Genomic DNA, 16,360 nt, shown 5'->3' on the forward strand with positions numbered 1-16,360 from the left:
CATCCAGTATGTAGCAAAATTGATTGAAGCTGACCAAATGAATAAACAATCTGCATTCAGGAATCTCAGAGTCTATTTCTATCTGTAATTACAGTACTTCCCAAATGGTTACTGGCTCTTCTCTTTAGAATTTGTGTGTGAAGGGTGCTTATAAAGCCATGGGAAAAGGCCACTGAAAGAGCATAGCAGGGGCAGGAGGGAGTAAAGGCCAAGAACTTCCTGTTTTTTTCCTTGACAGTAAAATCATTTTGGTGTCCCATGCAAGGCTTGAGAGATGGAGCAGCTCCAATGGCTGAGTGGCCCTGCAGCACCCCTTCTGATGCACAAGTGTCATTTGGAACACAAGAAAGTTCAGTTCCATGCACCAAAACTCCTCTAGAACAGGGGAATAAACTTTTACTGTGGTCTTACCTTCCCCTTTGTAAGAGTTCCCAATGAGCTGGTCCTGTTGTCATGTTAAAAGCCCCTGGATATACCAGCAGCTGGCAACCTTTGTTAAGAGAGAATTAGAACCTAAGCATCATTAAGGGGAAGATGGTTTACCCTAGAGTGGCCCTTCACACTGAAACCCAAGGTGAGGTTTATTTCCATACTTCCCAGCCTCTGCCCAGAGCCTGTCCATGCACAACAGGTTACATCAGCCAAGAGCTGTGGTGGGGATACCCCAACTCCACCACTCCACCACCACATGTGGATCTAAAAGTGATGGTTACTTTACTCGCTGAGAGAAGTCACTCATCTGAGTAAGAGTGTTGGCCACAGGCTGCATTTTGTGTTTCTGGGCAGGGATAAGAATGCCTGATGACATGGCTCAAGGAATGCCTGATCACAGGGGTCACCCAGCACGGACCACCCAGAACCAGCCCTGCCCAGCCCTGGCCTCAGGGCTGCCCAGGCTCCCTTAGGTGACCCAGCCTCACCTTTCTGGCCGTAGATTTGAGCCATCTCAGCAAATCTCATATCATAACAGATGCCCAGGCCCACTTTGCAGTATGCTGCTCTCAAAACACAAGAGACAGAGGTGATATCACCAGCACAAGTACACAAAACAACCACAAGACCTCCTGTAGCCATCCTGCCAACTGTTATTTTGCATGGCTCACAGCAACAGGAGGAGCTATATTTAAATGTGTGTCCAACAAGCACTGGCTATTGTTGGGGGAGAATTCATGCTTCATGAGGACAGAAAGAGTGTGAGAAGCAGTCTTATCTACCCCTTAAGAAAAGTCATTTCCACAAAATCATATTGTATCAGGTCTTTGTGTAACATATTCCTCTCTCATTTAGCTGCAATTTTAATTTTTTTTTCAATAAAAGAAAACACTCCTTGCTTTTCATGGAGTAAAAATAGTGATGTAGTTTCTTAGAGCATGCACATTGCAAGGAGGAGAAAGTGACTGTGGCAGACAAGACTCTTTGGAGAGCTCAGTTAACAGACTGTCAGCTTTTGAACAATATGGGGTGGGGAGGAGTCAATATTTTGCTTTTTTATCTGAAGTGGTTGATTCAAGAAGGCTGGAATGGGATTCCTGATTTAGTTAATGGTCTCCATTATTATATCATCCTCACCTGAAGCAATGTACCATTGTAGCTGTTACATACTTTCTTTTCTAGGCTGTGTTTTATAAGAACAATTTTCAAGCTGTAACTGCTATTAAAAATACCAACACTTCCCTCTAACAAATCAATAGGACCATTCTTTAATTAAGGCAAGTGGGGTGACATATGTTTCAACCCTTTGTACTCCTCTGTCCTTCTGCAACAATACTGCCTTTTTAAAAGTTTCAGAAGTCACCCAAACACTTGAAGCAAACTTAAACTACATTTGTCATCAAATGCCCAACCTGATAGTCTAAAAATGCACTGCTGGAAAGGAGGTGGGGGAAGAGAACTGCAGAGTGACTGTAGTGTTACTGTAGTAGAGCTCCTTAAAGAGAGAACTTGTTTTATACTCACGTGTGTCAAACATGGAGAAACTATTCCCTGGACTCAGTGTTTCAGACTCTTTGAACTGGATCTTCCCAGGAACATTAATGTCAAACAAATGAACCTGCAATTATACTATGATTAATAACAATTACTAACAATTTCTCTGTTTGGTCTTTGAGCCTCTTTAGGCATGTGCTTTCTACTGTTATCTAGACTACTCTTTTGTCAGGATCCAAAGTAAACATTGCTTAAGATTGTTAGATCCTCCAAAGATGATTTAAAGTATTTTCTTCTACACAGAAATATACATGTCTAAAGTTGAAAATACATGCCAAACAGCTAGATGTCTTGACCTAATGATTTGTCTCTAACATTTGAGTCCCATTCCTGTAAAACTTCTCAAGAAAATATCTTCACTGAGCCATGACTTCAGCTATGCAGCTGCCTCTGAGGGCCTGCAGCTGCCTTCCTCCCTCCCTTGCAATGGAAGGTGTTGTTCCTGACTGGAGCTTCCTAACAACAGAGCTGGTTTTATTTTATTATTTGTTCACACTTAGCACAAGGCTGCACTCATTCTACGAGCAGCTCCTGGGCTTGCAGACTGCTGTGACAGGTGGAAGGCAACACAGAACTGCACAAGGTGATCTAGTAAGCAAGGCTAATGTAGAATCAGCAAACAGATTAATTAATTAAAAAATTAAAAATTAATTAATTATTTAATTAAAAATTAATACCTGCACCACCTTATTTGTTCCAAGTAACCTTGTATTATCTTTTTGGCTTATCCTTAAAAGAAATAAGCTGTTGTTCGCTCATGGAGTGACCCCTGTGTGCAGAGTCTCATGAACAGAAAGTGGGGATAAGAATGAACAGAACAGTTCCACAAAGAGAAACTGACTCTGGAGTTACAAATGGGAGGCAGTTTTCCAGAAGGCACAAAGCAATGGTGGAAGATGGAGGTAGAACATGACAGCAAGCAAACAGCAGTGACAGCTTAACTTGGACTCTGCATGTCTGCACTAATCACATGTATAGCACAAAGTATGTAAAGAACAGTATTTATTATAACAGAAGGACTAAATCCATCAGGAAGCTGAGAGAAAATCCTGATCCCACTCAAGTGGCACTGTGTTTTAGACTTAGGCCTGGGTACAGAGATACATGAGTTGGATCAGGTTTTACTCTTTACCATAGTTTTCTCAGCATATAGGGAAAGCCAATTTCACCTTCCAGTATTTTGTCATCCTTATCCAGAACAAATTTATGACCACCTTTTGATGTGGTATTTACATACCCCAAATAAAAGTTACATGAAATTTCATGGATGATGGTACACAACTTATTATTAATGCAAGATTCTACTAATTTATACCTCCTTTAAGTACAGATGAAATAATTTGTACAACACTGCTAATAAAACTTTTCATAACAATATTCTGCCATCTTACCTTCCTATGCTTGGCCAGAAGAGCACCATCAGGCCCAAAGACAGCACATGTATTATAGAGCTTTCCACCATCCTCTTCTGGAATGGATCCTTTGTAAATGCAAGAACAGATATTTCCCCCACTGTATTATTTATGTAATTTTGATCCAATGGCAGTAATAGACACTGCCCATTTTTCCCCCAGTGAGATGGTCACTAAGAATGAACTACCTCCAATGAGATATATGCTGCACTCCTTTGCAACTTCTGACAGCTTTTGTGTTGATTCCCCAGGGATCTTCTCTGCATACTCTTTAAAGTATTGGGTTCCATATGGAGAATTAAAGCATTCCTAGAATTAGATGGGGAAAAAAAAAGAAACTAAAATCCAGTAACACCACTCCAATGAGATTTATCTAACTTTTCCAACTCCTCTCTAACCATGTTCTCAAACAACCTTTGGTTACAGGAGTTTAGTTTATAGGAGCTCAGTAAATGAACCAGGAAGGCCAGAGAGACCTGAACAATGGTTGAAAACACAACAGATGTGTTTGTGGAGCACATGCCAAATAGAACAAGAGCTAAGAATATCATGCAAGCTGTAAGGCTAACACATTCACTGCTCTGGGCTTAGTAAGAAGACAAGGGATGTTCACATCAGAATGAGGAGCCAAGTTCTACACAGTTCTCATTTGACAAGTTACAAGCTCAGTAGATCCTCTCAAAACTGTGAAATGCTTATCCACAGCCCATTATTTCTTATTTTTTAAAAGGAAATTTGCAAAAGCATGCATTTCTCAAAATTACTTACTGTTTTGCTAAAACAATCCTTTAAACATTATTTCCTCACAACTGAGCAGTGTCCTCCACCTTAGGCCCTTGTTAAAGATTTGCCATCCCCTTAGAACCAGGCATGTAATCTTTACACAGTCAGATTAATAGAGTAGTTTAGATGCCTAAAATAGGTGGGCTTGTGGTATTTGAGATGCCCAAGATATAAGGAACTTTCACTCAGCATTACACTTGCCAGCTCTGTGAGGACCTGAGACACTCCACCCAACACTTTCTTGTATCCTGAAGGAGTGCAGTTAGAGGTCACAGATAGGCTATCAAACTGTGGCAGCAACTTCTCTTCCCTCTGTGAGAAAGGGACTCCCAGCCCAGACACCTCTATTGTTCCCTTTGCTCACCAGAAGTGACAAACACACCTCCACCCCCATAAAGAAAAAGGGGGAAAAAAATTAAGCTGTGACGAACACAATAAACACTTCTGCTTTATCTGCTCAAGCAAACTTCTTAACAACTGAGGTAGGTTCTACTGATGTGGAATAAATGAATCCAAGCTGGAAAGGACTTTTTTCCCCCTATACAGGGCACTAGGCCAGCAGGTACCAGCTAACCCACAGCACAACCTGTAGATGGAAGAAGCAGGAAGGGAAGTCTCTGCAGGCTGTCAAAATGAGCTTCCCAGGCTTTTGAAATCTGGGCTGAACTTCAAAGAAGTGAAAGCAAAGCCAGCTGCCTCCATCTTCATATATTCAGTCTGAGTTACTTTCCTTTATTTAAAGTTATTAAACAAAAAACAAAGCCCCAGAGAAACAAAACAATGAGAAGACAATATTTCATGCCCATGCCCTAATGTCAGTACAAAATGTATCTCCCAAAAATCTGTGAAATGCTTTGCCCATGTTTCACAACTTGTATTCTAAAAGCATAAATCTTTGTTGGCAAAGTGAGTATCTCAGCTAAATAAGTCTGGAAGATTCAATGCCTGTACACATGATGAAGCCAGTAAATAACAGTAATCTCTACACAGGAGGCAGAGGCAGAACACTGAATGGTCACATTTGCAACACAAGAACCACGTTAGCACAGAGGAGCTGGGAAGGTTGCTCAATGCTTCCCCATGACAGCAGGAGAGAAAACATTCTGTGTGTAAAACTGAGACCCAAAGTTCACCCAGAGATGAACTTTGCCCTCCTGTGTCAGATGTACAGGAGTAGCACAAGTATCCCCACGAAGAGAGGAGAAACGCTCAAAGCTGCACAGGGAAGCCCACCTCTGGTGTCAGCACGCCCATTGTGTGAAAATTCAACAAACTAATTATGGCTAAAGTTCAAAAAGTAACTCAGAATTGATTGATCTTTTTGAAGTGGCAATTTATGTTTCTATACGTGGAAGTCACAAGAGAAATGTGTCTCAATCATAATTCAGCCACAAATGACCTGCTGGAAATATGCTTTAAGTCTGTTTTGTTTCTCATGTATCTGGAATGCTTACAGCAAGGAGAGCTACTCTGTACCCTCTTTCACCCTCATGTCAACATTCTTTAGCTGAAAATTGCCTTCTTCTACACTTCCTCAGCAAAGATTCAAGCTACAATATCACTTACCTGAATTTAGAATATATCAGTGATGGCATTGCCTAGGATTTAAACCAGCAAAAACTTTACCAGAATCTTACACTACAAAAAAGATCAACCTATTTTTTATTTCCCTTTTCACTCCCCACCTCTTAGTGTGCTACCAGCTACAACCCCTGGGATTTTTTAGCTTTTAGTTTTATTTTGAAGTTTCATACAGCATCTAAGCTATCCAAGGAGGAAGAGGAATATGTGTTGCATTAATAACACTAGAAAGAGGTTTTGAAGGGTTTGAAGCATAAGGGCTAAGCAGGCAATGGTCTTTACTCACAGGCAGAGCCACAAGTTTTGCTCCTTTAGCTGATGCTTCTCTCACCAGTCCACAGGCTCGTTGGAGATTGTCTGATTTAACAGCAGATACATGGAGCTGGATAAGAGCAAGGCGGAAGGCTGATGGCAGAAAAGAAAAAAATTATTCATCAGAATTCCCACAGGAAACTCTTCCAAATTTAAATTCAGTAATGAGCACTGAAGAAAACAAATGAGTTAATATATAAACATATGCACAAACCAACTCATTTTGCAGCCTGTCTCTGACTCTGAAACAGTCTCTTAACACAGGGAGAGCACTGAAACCCAGGACTGCCAATGGGAGCCATGCATGGCCACCACCCTGCAAAGATCACAGAGCTCACGTGCCAGCAACACCCAGCCCATGTTCCAGGGGAAGGAACCATGTTACAGAAAGGGAGAGCACAGGTGCCCCCAGCCCCTCCTTTCCAGGCTGCTGTGCACTGTGAGAGTCCATCTTCTTGTTGCACACCAAAGGACTGGATAATCCCCAAAGCATCAAATAAAGGAATTGTTTGCTTGTATCCCTAAATTCACACCTAGTTTTGGAAATGGCTATGAAAACCAAGAAAGGTTTACACCTTTCCTGAATATTTCTTAGCAAACTGGTTTCTGTCCAAGTTGCAAGTGTTATCAACAGCTTCTACTCCCACTAAGCAGGATATAAAACTGCAGGCTCTCCAAGTAGCCAAGTTTTGTGCACAACCCTTGTGTTTCCTTCCATTAATCTCTGAGTACCCCAGGTTGTAGGGAAACACCCTGATAACGATCAGGTAGAACTGTTTTCTTTAAAACAAACACAAATCAACCAACCAATCCTCTCTGGCTTTCTAAAAAAAGTATCCCAGTTTCATAGCACCTCTCCTGTCTGGGGAAAAACTCTCCCTTCATACAGTCAAAGATCACAATAAGAAAAAGACAAAGCTGGAAGCAACACAGTCCCAGTGGTCAGGGAACTGGAAAAGCTGTTTCAAGTGAAGATAAGACTGGGTCAGGAGCAGTTGAGATACATCTTTGTTCCTACTTCAGTAGCTAAGCAGCTAATTTCTAGAGGTTAAGCAAATGATTAACTGCTCCCTTTGTCACTCTTCATGTGAGAGACTTTTACTGGTGGCTCTATTGAGCAAACAAAGCTCATCCAGACCCACCGAGATAATCATAACAGGGATCTGTCAAAAACTTCCCAGCATTTGTGGAATGTGTTTTAGTTCAGACAAGTTGGCCACTTAAAAGATTTACATTTCAGAGTAAAAAAAAAATAATTAAAAAATGCACTAGGAAAAAACCCATAATGTTTAAAACACCAGGAAAAGTAATTAAGGTAATTGATATTATTTTCCTATATATAAATATAACATTATATGCCTCAGGTTTGAAGTTCGATAAGGTGCAAAACTGAAGCACGGCCACAACAGAACACATGTATTCGTGCCACAGTTTCGTGGTACAAACATGCAGATGTGGAAGGCAACAGAAATGCAGAGAAAAGTGCAGCAGGGCTATAGAGAGAGACCTCTGTTCCCAGCCTTGATCAGCTGCCCCAAAACCTGCGTTAAAACCAATTCTCAGGGTAAACCTAAAGCAATGTAGGCCACAACCAGGTAAAAGCACAACGGAATAAAATAACGGTTCACATTTGTACCACTACACTACAAAACACGCTTGCTGTTTTGTTTTAGGGCACCGAAAGCGAATCACGCCCGGTTCGCTGGCTTTTCTTGAGGAGCTGACCCCTGCAGGGCGGGCGAGCTCTGTATCCCGGTCTGTGCCCAGCGCAGCGCCAGGCCAGCTCCCCTCTCCCTGCGCTGTTCCACGGGCGTGCCAGCGCCCAGCACTGAGGCCTGTCCCGGTCTCACCGGGGCCGGGGGCTCCGGGGACGCGGGGGACACCCGGGCCCGCGGGAGGGCAGGGCTCGCACTCACACGCCATGGCTCCGCCGGCCGCCCGCATTCCCGGCTCCGCCCGGGCGGCGCGGCCCGCGGGGGCTGCCGGGACTCGCGGTGCCGGGCCCGGGCCGCGGCTCAGCCGGAACCAGCCTCACCCACGCCGCCTTCGAGCGGCCCTGCTGGAGCCAGGACCGCGTCCTGTGGGGCCAAGTGCAGGGCTGAGGCACCCCCGCCCTGCCTGGGGTCAGCGAGCGGGCAGCGCTCCCCCGCGCCCGTTCAGCGCCGGCAGCGACAGCGGAGCCCCCAGAGCTCCGCCTATGCCGAGCGCCGCTTTGCCCTGCCCGGCCTTAAGGCTGCTGAGGGCTCATCCCAAGGGACCTGTAGCAGCTTACAGGTAACGCATTCACCTGTGACATCCCCCTCTTCTTTACAAGAACAGCAATCCCCCAAGTACAAACATCTCCACAGTGCTCCAGATGTGGAGCAGTGTCCAGTTCTGGCCTCCTCAGAACCAGAAAGACAAGGAGCGGTGAGGGTGAGAGGGTGCCATGGAGGCCACAAATCCCGTGATTTTGGGTCTGGAGCACCTCTCTTATGAGGAGAGACTGAGGGAGCTGGGCCTGTTTAGTCCAGAGAAGGGAAGGCTGGGAGGGGATGTCATCATCCCAAAGGCATTTGTCAAGAAAGTGGTGACAGACTAATGTCAGTGATGCCCAGTGACAGGACAAGGAGCAATGGCCATAAACTAAAACACTAAGTTTCACCTCAACATGAGGAGGAACTTCCTGACACTGAGGGTGGCAGAGCACTGAACAGGCTGCCCAGTGAAGTCTCCCTTTCTGGAGACATTCCAAACCCTGTGTTACCTGCTCCAGGTGACCCTGCCTTGGCAGGGAACTCGGACTAGATGAGCTCCAGAGGCCCTGTCCAACACTGCCAATTCTGTGAAACCAACACACTAAGTACCATGCTGCTCTTCCTTGGCTTTAAACACCAAGTGCTCCCCTTTACTCAGCACAAAACATTGCTGTCTCATGTACATATTTTCCAGCCTTGGGCTTTTTAGAAGCATGTTTGTAGAACTGTAGAATTTGCGTAGCACTATTTCTCACACAAGATTATGTCTGTAAGCAGAAAGCACATAATGGCAGAATGGGTAAAGATGAAATGGGTAACGCAAGGTGATCAATCTCTTACACACCTCCCCGTTCAGGAAATATGCAGAGAGATAAAGGATGGGAAGTGCATAACCACTGTAAAATACACAACCACTACTGCGTGCAACAATTACAAACCTTCCTTCAAGCAAAGAACTGTTCAACCTGCCCCTGGGAGATGTAAAGGGAACCACTCATCCCAATCTGACCAAGCCAAAGGATGGCAGAACAGACAGTGCTGCAGCCTTTAGCAGGCCTCCCTCCTTTTTATACATGCCCAGGGTAGTAGAAAGAGCATATGTGATTTTAAAAAAAAATTTTCTTCCCCAAACATCACACTTTGTAGGGCTCCAGGTGCAAAGAACAGCTGTCCCCCACTTTCTTCCCAAGTAAGAAAAAGAATAAGAAATCAAGTAGTGTCATCCTTTGAAAGGGCGAAACACAGGCCAAAAATCCAGTTTCCCATGGGTCAGAGAGATAAAATGTATTTTTCAAGTTTCAGAACAAAAGTATCTGAAAGCACTAAGTATAGCCAGTAGAACAAGTTACATAGTACCACCTTTTTCCTTCCCTAAAGAGAAACATTTCACACATTCAGTAGACTACATCTATATTGAAAGAGCTAATTTGGCAGTACCAGGGTTCTGAAACTACAGCTGATACGTAGTTGGAAGGAAAAGATCCAGTCACAGGTGAGACCCATGTGTTAGGGCTAACAGGAAAAGGCAACTTTAAAAATTCCAACTCTGCAATCAACAGTATTTTGGTGGGTAATGCACAAAGTTCTTTACAAATTCTCATACAAATCAGAATCTAAAAGAATTTGTGAGACAAGTGAAGAGCCATCAGTGAGCACAAAAGCATCAACTCCCACTATGACACAAAGGTAAGAGCTTTCATTTGCAGGGGAGTTTACTCCAAGACTTTCTTTCGTACTCCCGACCTCATCACTCCTGCATCATAACTGTCACCTTATATTCAACAATAAAGACCATGGTGCATGCAGAATAAAACAAGAGCCAATACATCTCCAGCAAATATGATTTTTAAAAAAATTATTGAAGCTAAAAGGGACAGGAAGTAGCATACCAACTTTTTTGACTTTTCTTTTCAAAAAATATCACTGCAGTATTATAATTAGAATTTCTGCTTAGTAATACAAGTTTTGTAACAAAACCAGTAACTACAGGTATGTACAATATAAGGCAAAAGTGGCTGTGAAACTGTGGGAAGAGATACACCAGCACCATTGAAATTATTCATAATTTGGGCTGAGCTTTTTAAGATAAGAGGTCTGTTGATAACTTGTACATTGCCTTAAAACTTACAAATAATTAGCCTCTAAATGGCTTGGATTATATGTTTCTACAGAGAAGGGATTTAAGAACTGACTTCCTGTTGCTTGCTGGAGATCTCAAAGGTCTGCTGTATTTGCTGTCCTCACAGTGAAGCATACACATCAGCCACGTTCCACATTTAATGCTCAAACACACTTGTTTAACAACTGAGTGTCATTTTCACTTTTCCCCTTCTGACTAGGAGAAATACATTGTATCATTCTGTCAACATTTTCATAACAAAAATATGATGTTGAGAAGTCTGGAATTTATGCAGAAACCTTTTCTATAACTTGATTATTTGTGAATTCACTTTGACCTTTCTGTGAATGCTCACCCAAAAGTCCTTAATGAAATTAACTTAAATTCTGAAGTACTTACATTTAGAAGTCACTGGCAGTAGCTCCCTATGATCCATAATCAGCATCTTCCACTCCAAAGATCAAATTCACTTCCATTTACAAAACACCTTTAGGAAAAACTTTTAATTGATTCCGAGAATTTACACAGTATGCAACTAAATGCCTTTTGACAGAACAAGTTATGTTCAAATTGTACTGGTTTATTTACAACTGTAGTTTATAAACAGTAGCACAAACATCTTTACATGAAAAAAATCTCATTGCTGAAGTAGGCACAGAGTCAGAGATTCTTGAGGATATTTTCAGGAGGGACTAGGAAGAGGAAAATGTAATACAACAGCTGCTGGGCAAAACTATAAATACATGAGCATTGGCCCAGGTGCAATTTCATGCAAATATTTTCAACAGTTCAAGTTCTATTGGTGTTTACTCAGATACTAAGAAGGAAAAAAAAAAGTAATTAGTTCCAGAATTAAGGTGCCCTAGCTTGATTCCTAGTAAAATAACTTAGAATAACTGTTTTTTATAAAGGTCAGTTTAACTTGTTTTACCTTCTGATGAAGTACCAAATCATAAGTTTTGATTCAAGTACTCAGAAGATTTCATGCAGCAAAGCTAATCCCCATTATCTTTATTTCACAGTTTTCGGTGATTTCCCATCAGTCTACAAAGATGCTCTGCCTTGTCCATAAGAACATTCCTGTACTGAGCTTTGAACAAGAGAACCATTCTTGAACAAATGGAAAGCTTATGATGAACAGTCATAGAGTTGCCATCTCCTAAATCATGACTAATTTAGGAATTGTTACTCAAAATAATATAAACAAATGCTTGAATCAATGAAGGTAACTGGTTAAGAACACATTTATCACAGGTAGGCAGCACTGGAATTTCTCCCCTGGTTTTCTGTGCATTCATCTTCTTGCTGAACACACCTTTGGTCAGTGTGTACTCACTTTTGTGCTGAACCTGAAGGGTTTTAAACATCTAAAGTTCTTAGATATTTTGCTTCTGAGGAGCAAGGCAACTTGTTTTCAACTGTCATATTCTGTCATGAAACATGCATTTCAATGCACACACTCGTCTTTACAAGGGAAACAGCCTCAACCTATGAAATGTAAAATTTTGCATAATTAAAAAAATCACAACCCTGTAGTAAAAGCTACAGTTAATTTCAGTATTTAAAAATAATCTTTACCACCAATTCCAGTTATTTAGCCTAGTAGCTGGTAAGACTTTAAAAACCCCTTAATTTTACAAATTGCTTGTATTTTTTCCATGTAACTGCAGCCCAAACTTAACCATTTTTAATGTGAAAACAGTGTTTTTAAGATTTACACCTGCCCTGTTCAAAAATTTAAATTTTTAATTAGTCTTTGATACTACCTGGTAGGCAAAATCCAATTTCTATACTGTAGGCAATGGAGACATTTTATTTACAAGGGATAATAATTTAAAAACCATTGCTTTCAATTGCTCCTCTGTATCTTACAGTCTTTCATTCTTTTAACATACTTAACATGAACCCAACTGCATCTGCTCTTGCAAAGATGCAGATCACTCCCATTAAGGCTGCATTAAAAAGAAACAAACTGACCTTTATAATAAACACTTCTCCAAAACAAAAAAAAAAATAATTAAAACAAAACAAACAACAACAAAAAAAAAAAACCCAAAGACAAACAAACAAAAATCCTGTTCAGAAATGGATAATAATTTACCCTATCTTAAGCCTGCTACTCAGGCACTCCCACCAGCAAACAGAAAAATTCTCTTAAGTTAGTATTCAGTTGGGAAACAGTCAGCTTGTGTCCACATACAGTATCTTGGTTGCTTCTTCTTTATAAACTGGTCTCTACAAAGTCTTTAGTTATTAACTCTCCAAGGCATCCAATACTTTCATGATCTGTTGTTTTATGGCTTTGGTAGCATCACCTGCATTTGGAATCAAATACCTTAAAAAAATTAGAAAAAGCCATCATTAATTCACTATAAAATTTTTAAGTATAAATTCAGAATTCTTTTCATTCTTCCTCTGTTTAGGAGGGAGGGAAGAAGGGAATATATTAAAATGAAAAAAAGCCCTAAGAAAATAACATTTAATTCCTGATTATACTATGAAACTTTCTCTTTGTGAACTTAGAATTGTTGAGGAGTACTTTACAGGCCATCTTGGAAAGAAAATTGACAATAGGATAGGTCAGGCCATTCCAGATTTCTACAGATAGCACTGTCTGACTGAAGCATAGAGGTCCTTGCTTGGATTTGTTTTGCGGTATTTGTTTTTGTTCTTTCAATTCCTGTAGCTCTAGATCAATCTGCTTCAGTCTGCAAGGTGGTGATTAAGTAATTCAACAAGCAGTAAAGTTCTCTGCAAAATTTTAATTTATCTTCACAAACCTAAGGAGCCAACAGGCACAGAACATCCCTAGTTAAGTAGGAAACTCATCTCCCCTCTCTTGTGAAAAAAGAGCATCCCCTGCACACAATTCTCCAAGGAAGATGAGAAAACATCCAGCGGGTATCAGCAACCTTCTTAAAATACTGCCAAGAACAGCAGGCTACACCAGTGAAAAAAGCCTGATACACCACTCCATCTGACCCCTTCCCCCTTTTAAGCATGCAAATACTGAGCATGGCAACATGTCACTTCCAGGAATCAGGTTTCAGGGAATCAGAGTTTTGAATTTAGGCTTCTGGACTCCTTGCACAATGCACAGAGAATATGAGTCAGATGTAAAAAAAAAAAATTACTCCACCATACTGTTAAATCCCACTCTTCACAAATCCATACTTTTGCTGCAGAGAACTGTCCACTTCATTTTTATTTAAGACCTATTACAAAAAGAAAACACTTGCACACATCCCATCCCCAACAACTGTAGGTGCAGTTCCTCCCTTCTGGGTCTTCGGGGTAAAACGATAAACACCCATCGTTTTACTGGCAAATCTTTTTCCCTAGTTCACATCTGATTTATGTATTCCTGAATAAAACCTCTTATTTTGAACTCAATTCCAGGAATTACAGCATACCCCTGATTTCCAGTGTACAGCACCCTGGATATCATTACCATTTACACCTCTGCTACTGAGATGGCTTACCTTTCAACTGCCAGAATTTCTATGCCTGAAGTATTGCTATTTCCATACTTAAAGGTGATCAGTTCTGGGTGCTTCTTCTTGGATGTGATTTTGACTACAGAGTTGAGTGCCTGTCGAGACTGTATGTAAGCCAGTCCCTTTCGTGATGGAATCTCCCTCAAACAGTACATATGAGTTGCTGTTACTAGGAGATGACTTGAAGGAAAAGAAAAATACAAATTAGTTTTGTAATGAATTAAATATCAGCTATTTAGAAATTTAAATTCTATGACTAAACTACATGGAGAGAGCTAGATAATACAGCTACCAAATCTAAGAACAGTTTTAATACTTTCATAATATTCAATGAAGAAAGCTCTACAAAGGACTTGAGAATTTCCTTGAGTGTTGTAGCACAGCCATTTCTGAAAACAAACATGGCATTGCCCCCAGCATTATTGGTGCACAGCCCCTCTCTCCCCCTTCAATTTTCCTTACTACCTTGTTCTTCAAAGCAAAACTTTACACCAGGTTTTATACATAATTACCATTCTACAGCACTGCAAATACAAGAATGCAAATACAGTAACACTTTGTTCTAGTTTGTTTCACACTTTCATTTCTTAGTTTAATATAAAGGCTAAGTTAAGTGACCAGCACTTGTTTTTTAGAATGTATATCAAGATGGATGTTTTCACTGAACTTAATTTCAGTACCTGGGAAACATATGTCCATTTTCTTTTACTTCATTACATGGAAAGTTGTACTTCACATCAGGTTTATTTATCCACGTTTGGATGTTGACGACCTCTTTTCGATCATCGTCTGACATTGAGGAGCTGTCAATTTCATCTGGTTTGAATGGACGGGGTAAAATCATTAAAAAAATAAAATTCACACCCATCAGCCAACTTTTCAATTTGCTTAAACCCAGTGTAGCTAGACTGGTTCAAAGCAAGTGTAACCAACCATATAGAATTATTGAGAGGGAAGAAAGAAAAAGGCATATCTGATATTTCTCTCTTAATTTTCTCTCAACAAACAAGCATTTTTAGGTCAGGGGGTATCTTAGGCTGGTCTGATTTGTCCATGCAGTAAAGTTTCATGGATTTCTTTCACAATGAAAGTCACTTGTCCAGACTTTCCTTGAAGCTATATAAACTCTTTGCATTTAAACCACTAATATCTTTTGGCAAGGAGTACCAAAAGCAAGCCAACTACAGTCCAGGAGAGTCTCTTCTTGTGGCTTCTAGTTTCTTTTACAAGAAGAAATGAACAGCTGTTGATCCCTTTCAAGGATAGGCATTATTTTTGTGGATCACTTTTCCTCCCTTAAAATGCCTCTCTTACATAACAAAACTTCTAACATTCAGCTGGGCCTTTTGTGAAACTAATATCACATCTTTCCTCACCTTATTTATGCCTCTCTGAACCTTGTCTTGTTCAAACAATGTTTCTGACATCAAGGGCAGAAGACACACAATATTTAATGTGTGGGTGAATCACAGATTTCTGAGCATTTGATTTGCTTTTCTGACTGTTAATGACTGCTTACTTACTATAAACCCACGGCTGCTGGACACAGCCAAGTCATTCTAGCACCACTGGATCTGAAACTAGAAGTGGTTGGGGGGTTTTTAATGTCTTTCTTGCATTAAATTCATACTGAATTTCATGTGCCACTTTATTACCCAGTCATGCCAATTAGCAAAAGACTCAATCTGTCCTTACTATCTCAGATAACCTTGGATCATTAGCAAAAATTGTTGTCTTTGCTTCACATCCTTTTTTAAGGATATTTAAGAACATATTCCAGCCCAAAATTTTCAGCACAGATCTCTGTGAAACACCCAAAACTCCTGCACGTGTTATTACTTAGTTGTAAAATACTGCTTTTATTTCTAAAGATGATGATTATGTTAGCATAGTAATTTTGGTGCTACATTAGAAGAAATTAAGCAACCTAGTTATCTAACACAATCAGCTATATTAACTCCATACAAATTACTCCCAGAAGTAACTCAGGACAGCTCTTCAAAGAGCCTTTTTCAAAGCCAGTTTCCTAGACTTTGTAAAACTATTTACTTCAATGCAATTCAGAATCTGAAACACACTTTGGGAAACATTTTCATTGAAAAATACATTATGGACCTGAAGCAAATGGATCAACAATCCACCCTCGGGTCACAGAATCACAGAATGGCTGAGGACAGAAGGGACCTCTGGAGGTCACCTGGTCCAACCCTCCTGCTCAAGCAGATCCACCTAGAGCAGGCTGCAATAATTACAGCTGACTGCAACTACTTACTACAGAAAAAACCCAAACACTAAAACTTCACAAACCAATTATTCAGAAATAGGTTTACTTTTTGCATTCTTCTGTATCAAGATCATATATATTTCACTTCATATGTGTTGGCTTTGCTTACTCCAATTGCTCTGATTCTGCTTACTTACAAAGTGTAATAG

At 40.7% G+C, this 16,360-nt stretch overlaps 2 protein-coding genes across 9 annotated transcripts in view; both read right to left on the bottom strand.

Annotated features, from left to right (window-relative positions):
* NIT2 (nitrilase family member 2) overlaps window positions 1-12,452 on the bottom strand; it is a 15,897-nt gene extending 3,445 nt beyond the window's left edge. The window contains exons 1-7 of one of the 2 annotated variants that reach the window (XM_036390396.2): window positions 10,830-12,452; window positions 6,049-6,167; window positions 3,587-3,707; window positions 3,378-3,466; window positions 1,957-2,050; window positions 921-995; window positions 412-490 (exon numbers count right to left, since the gene is read on the bottom strand). In XM_036390396.2, the coding sequence (XP_036246289.1) occupies window positions 412-490; window positions 921-995; window positions 1,957-2,050; window positions 3,378-3,466; window positions 3,587-3,707; window positions 6,049-6,167; window positions 10,830-10,875 (623 nt within the window). In that variant the 5' untranslated portion in view covers window positions 10,876-12,452. Of the gene's footprint in view, window positions 1-411; window positions 491-920; window positions 996-1,956; window positions 2,051-3,377; window positions 3,467-3,586; window positions 3,708-6,048; window positions 6,168-7,990; window positions 8,177-10,829 lie in introns of those variants that run through there. The other variant, XM_036390403.2, reaches the window with a different exon arrangement.
* Window positions 12,453-12,475: 23 nt separating this feature from the next.
* TBC1D23 (TBC1 domain family member 23) overlaps window positions 12,476-16,360 on the bottom strand; it is a 30,400-nt gene continuing 26,515 nt past the window's right edge. For all 7 annotated transcript variants that reach the window (XM_054517922.1, XM_054517924.1, XM_036390372.2 and 4 more), the window contains 3 exons: window positions 14,608-14,743; window positions 13,913-14,107; window positions 12,476-12,765 (listed from right to left, as the gene is read on the bottom strand). In XM_054517922.1, the coding sequence (XP_054373897.1) occupies window positions 12,684-12,765; window positions 13,913-14,107; window positions 14,608-14,743 (413 nt within the window). In that variant the 3' untranslated portion in view covers window positions 12,476-12,683. The remainder of the gene's footprint in view (window positions 12,766-13,912; window positions 14,108-14,607; window positions 14,744-16,360) is intronic.

Source organism: Molothrus ater, chromosome 2 (assembly GCF_012460135.2).
Source record: "Molothrus ater isolate BHLD 08-10-18 breed brown headed cowbird chromosome 2, BPBGC_Mater_1.1, whole genome shotgun sequence".
Classification (NCBI taxonomy): Eukaryota; Metazoa; Chordata; class Aves; order Passeriformes; family Icteridae; genus Molothrus; species Molothrus ater.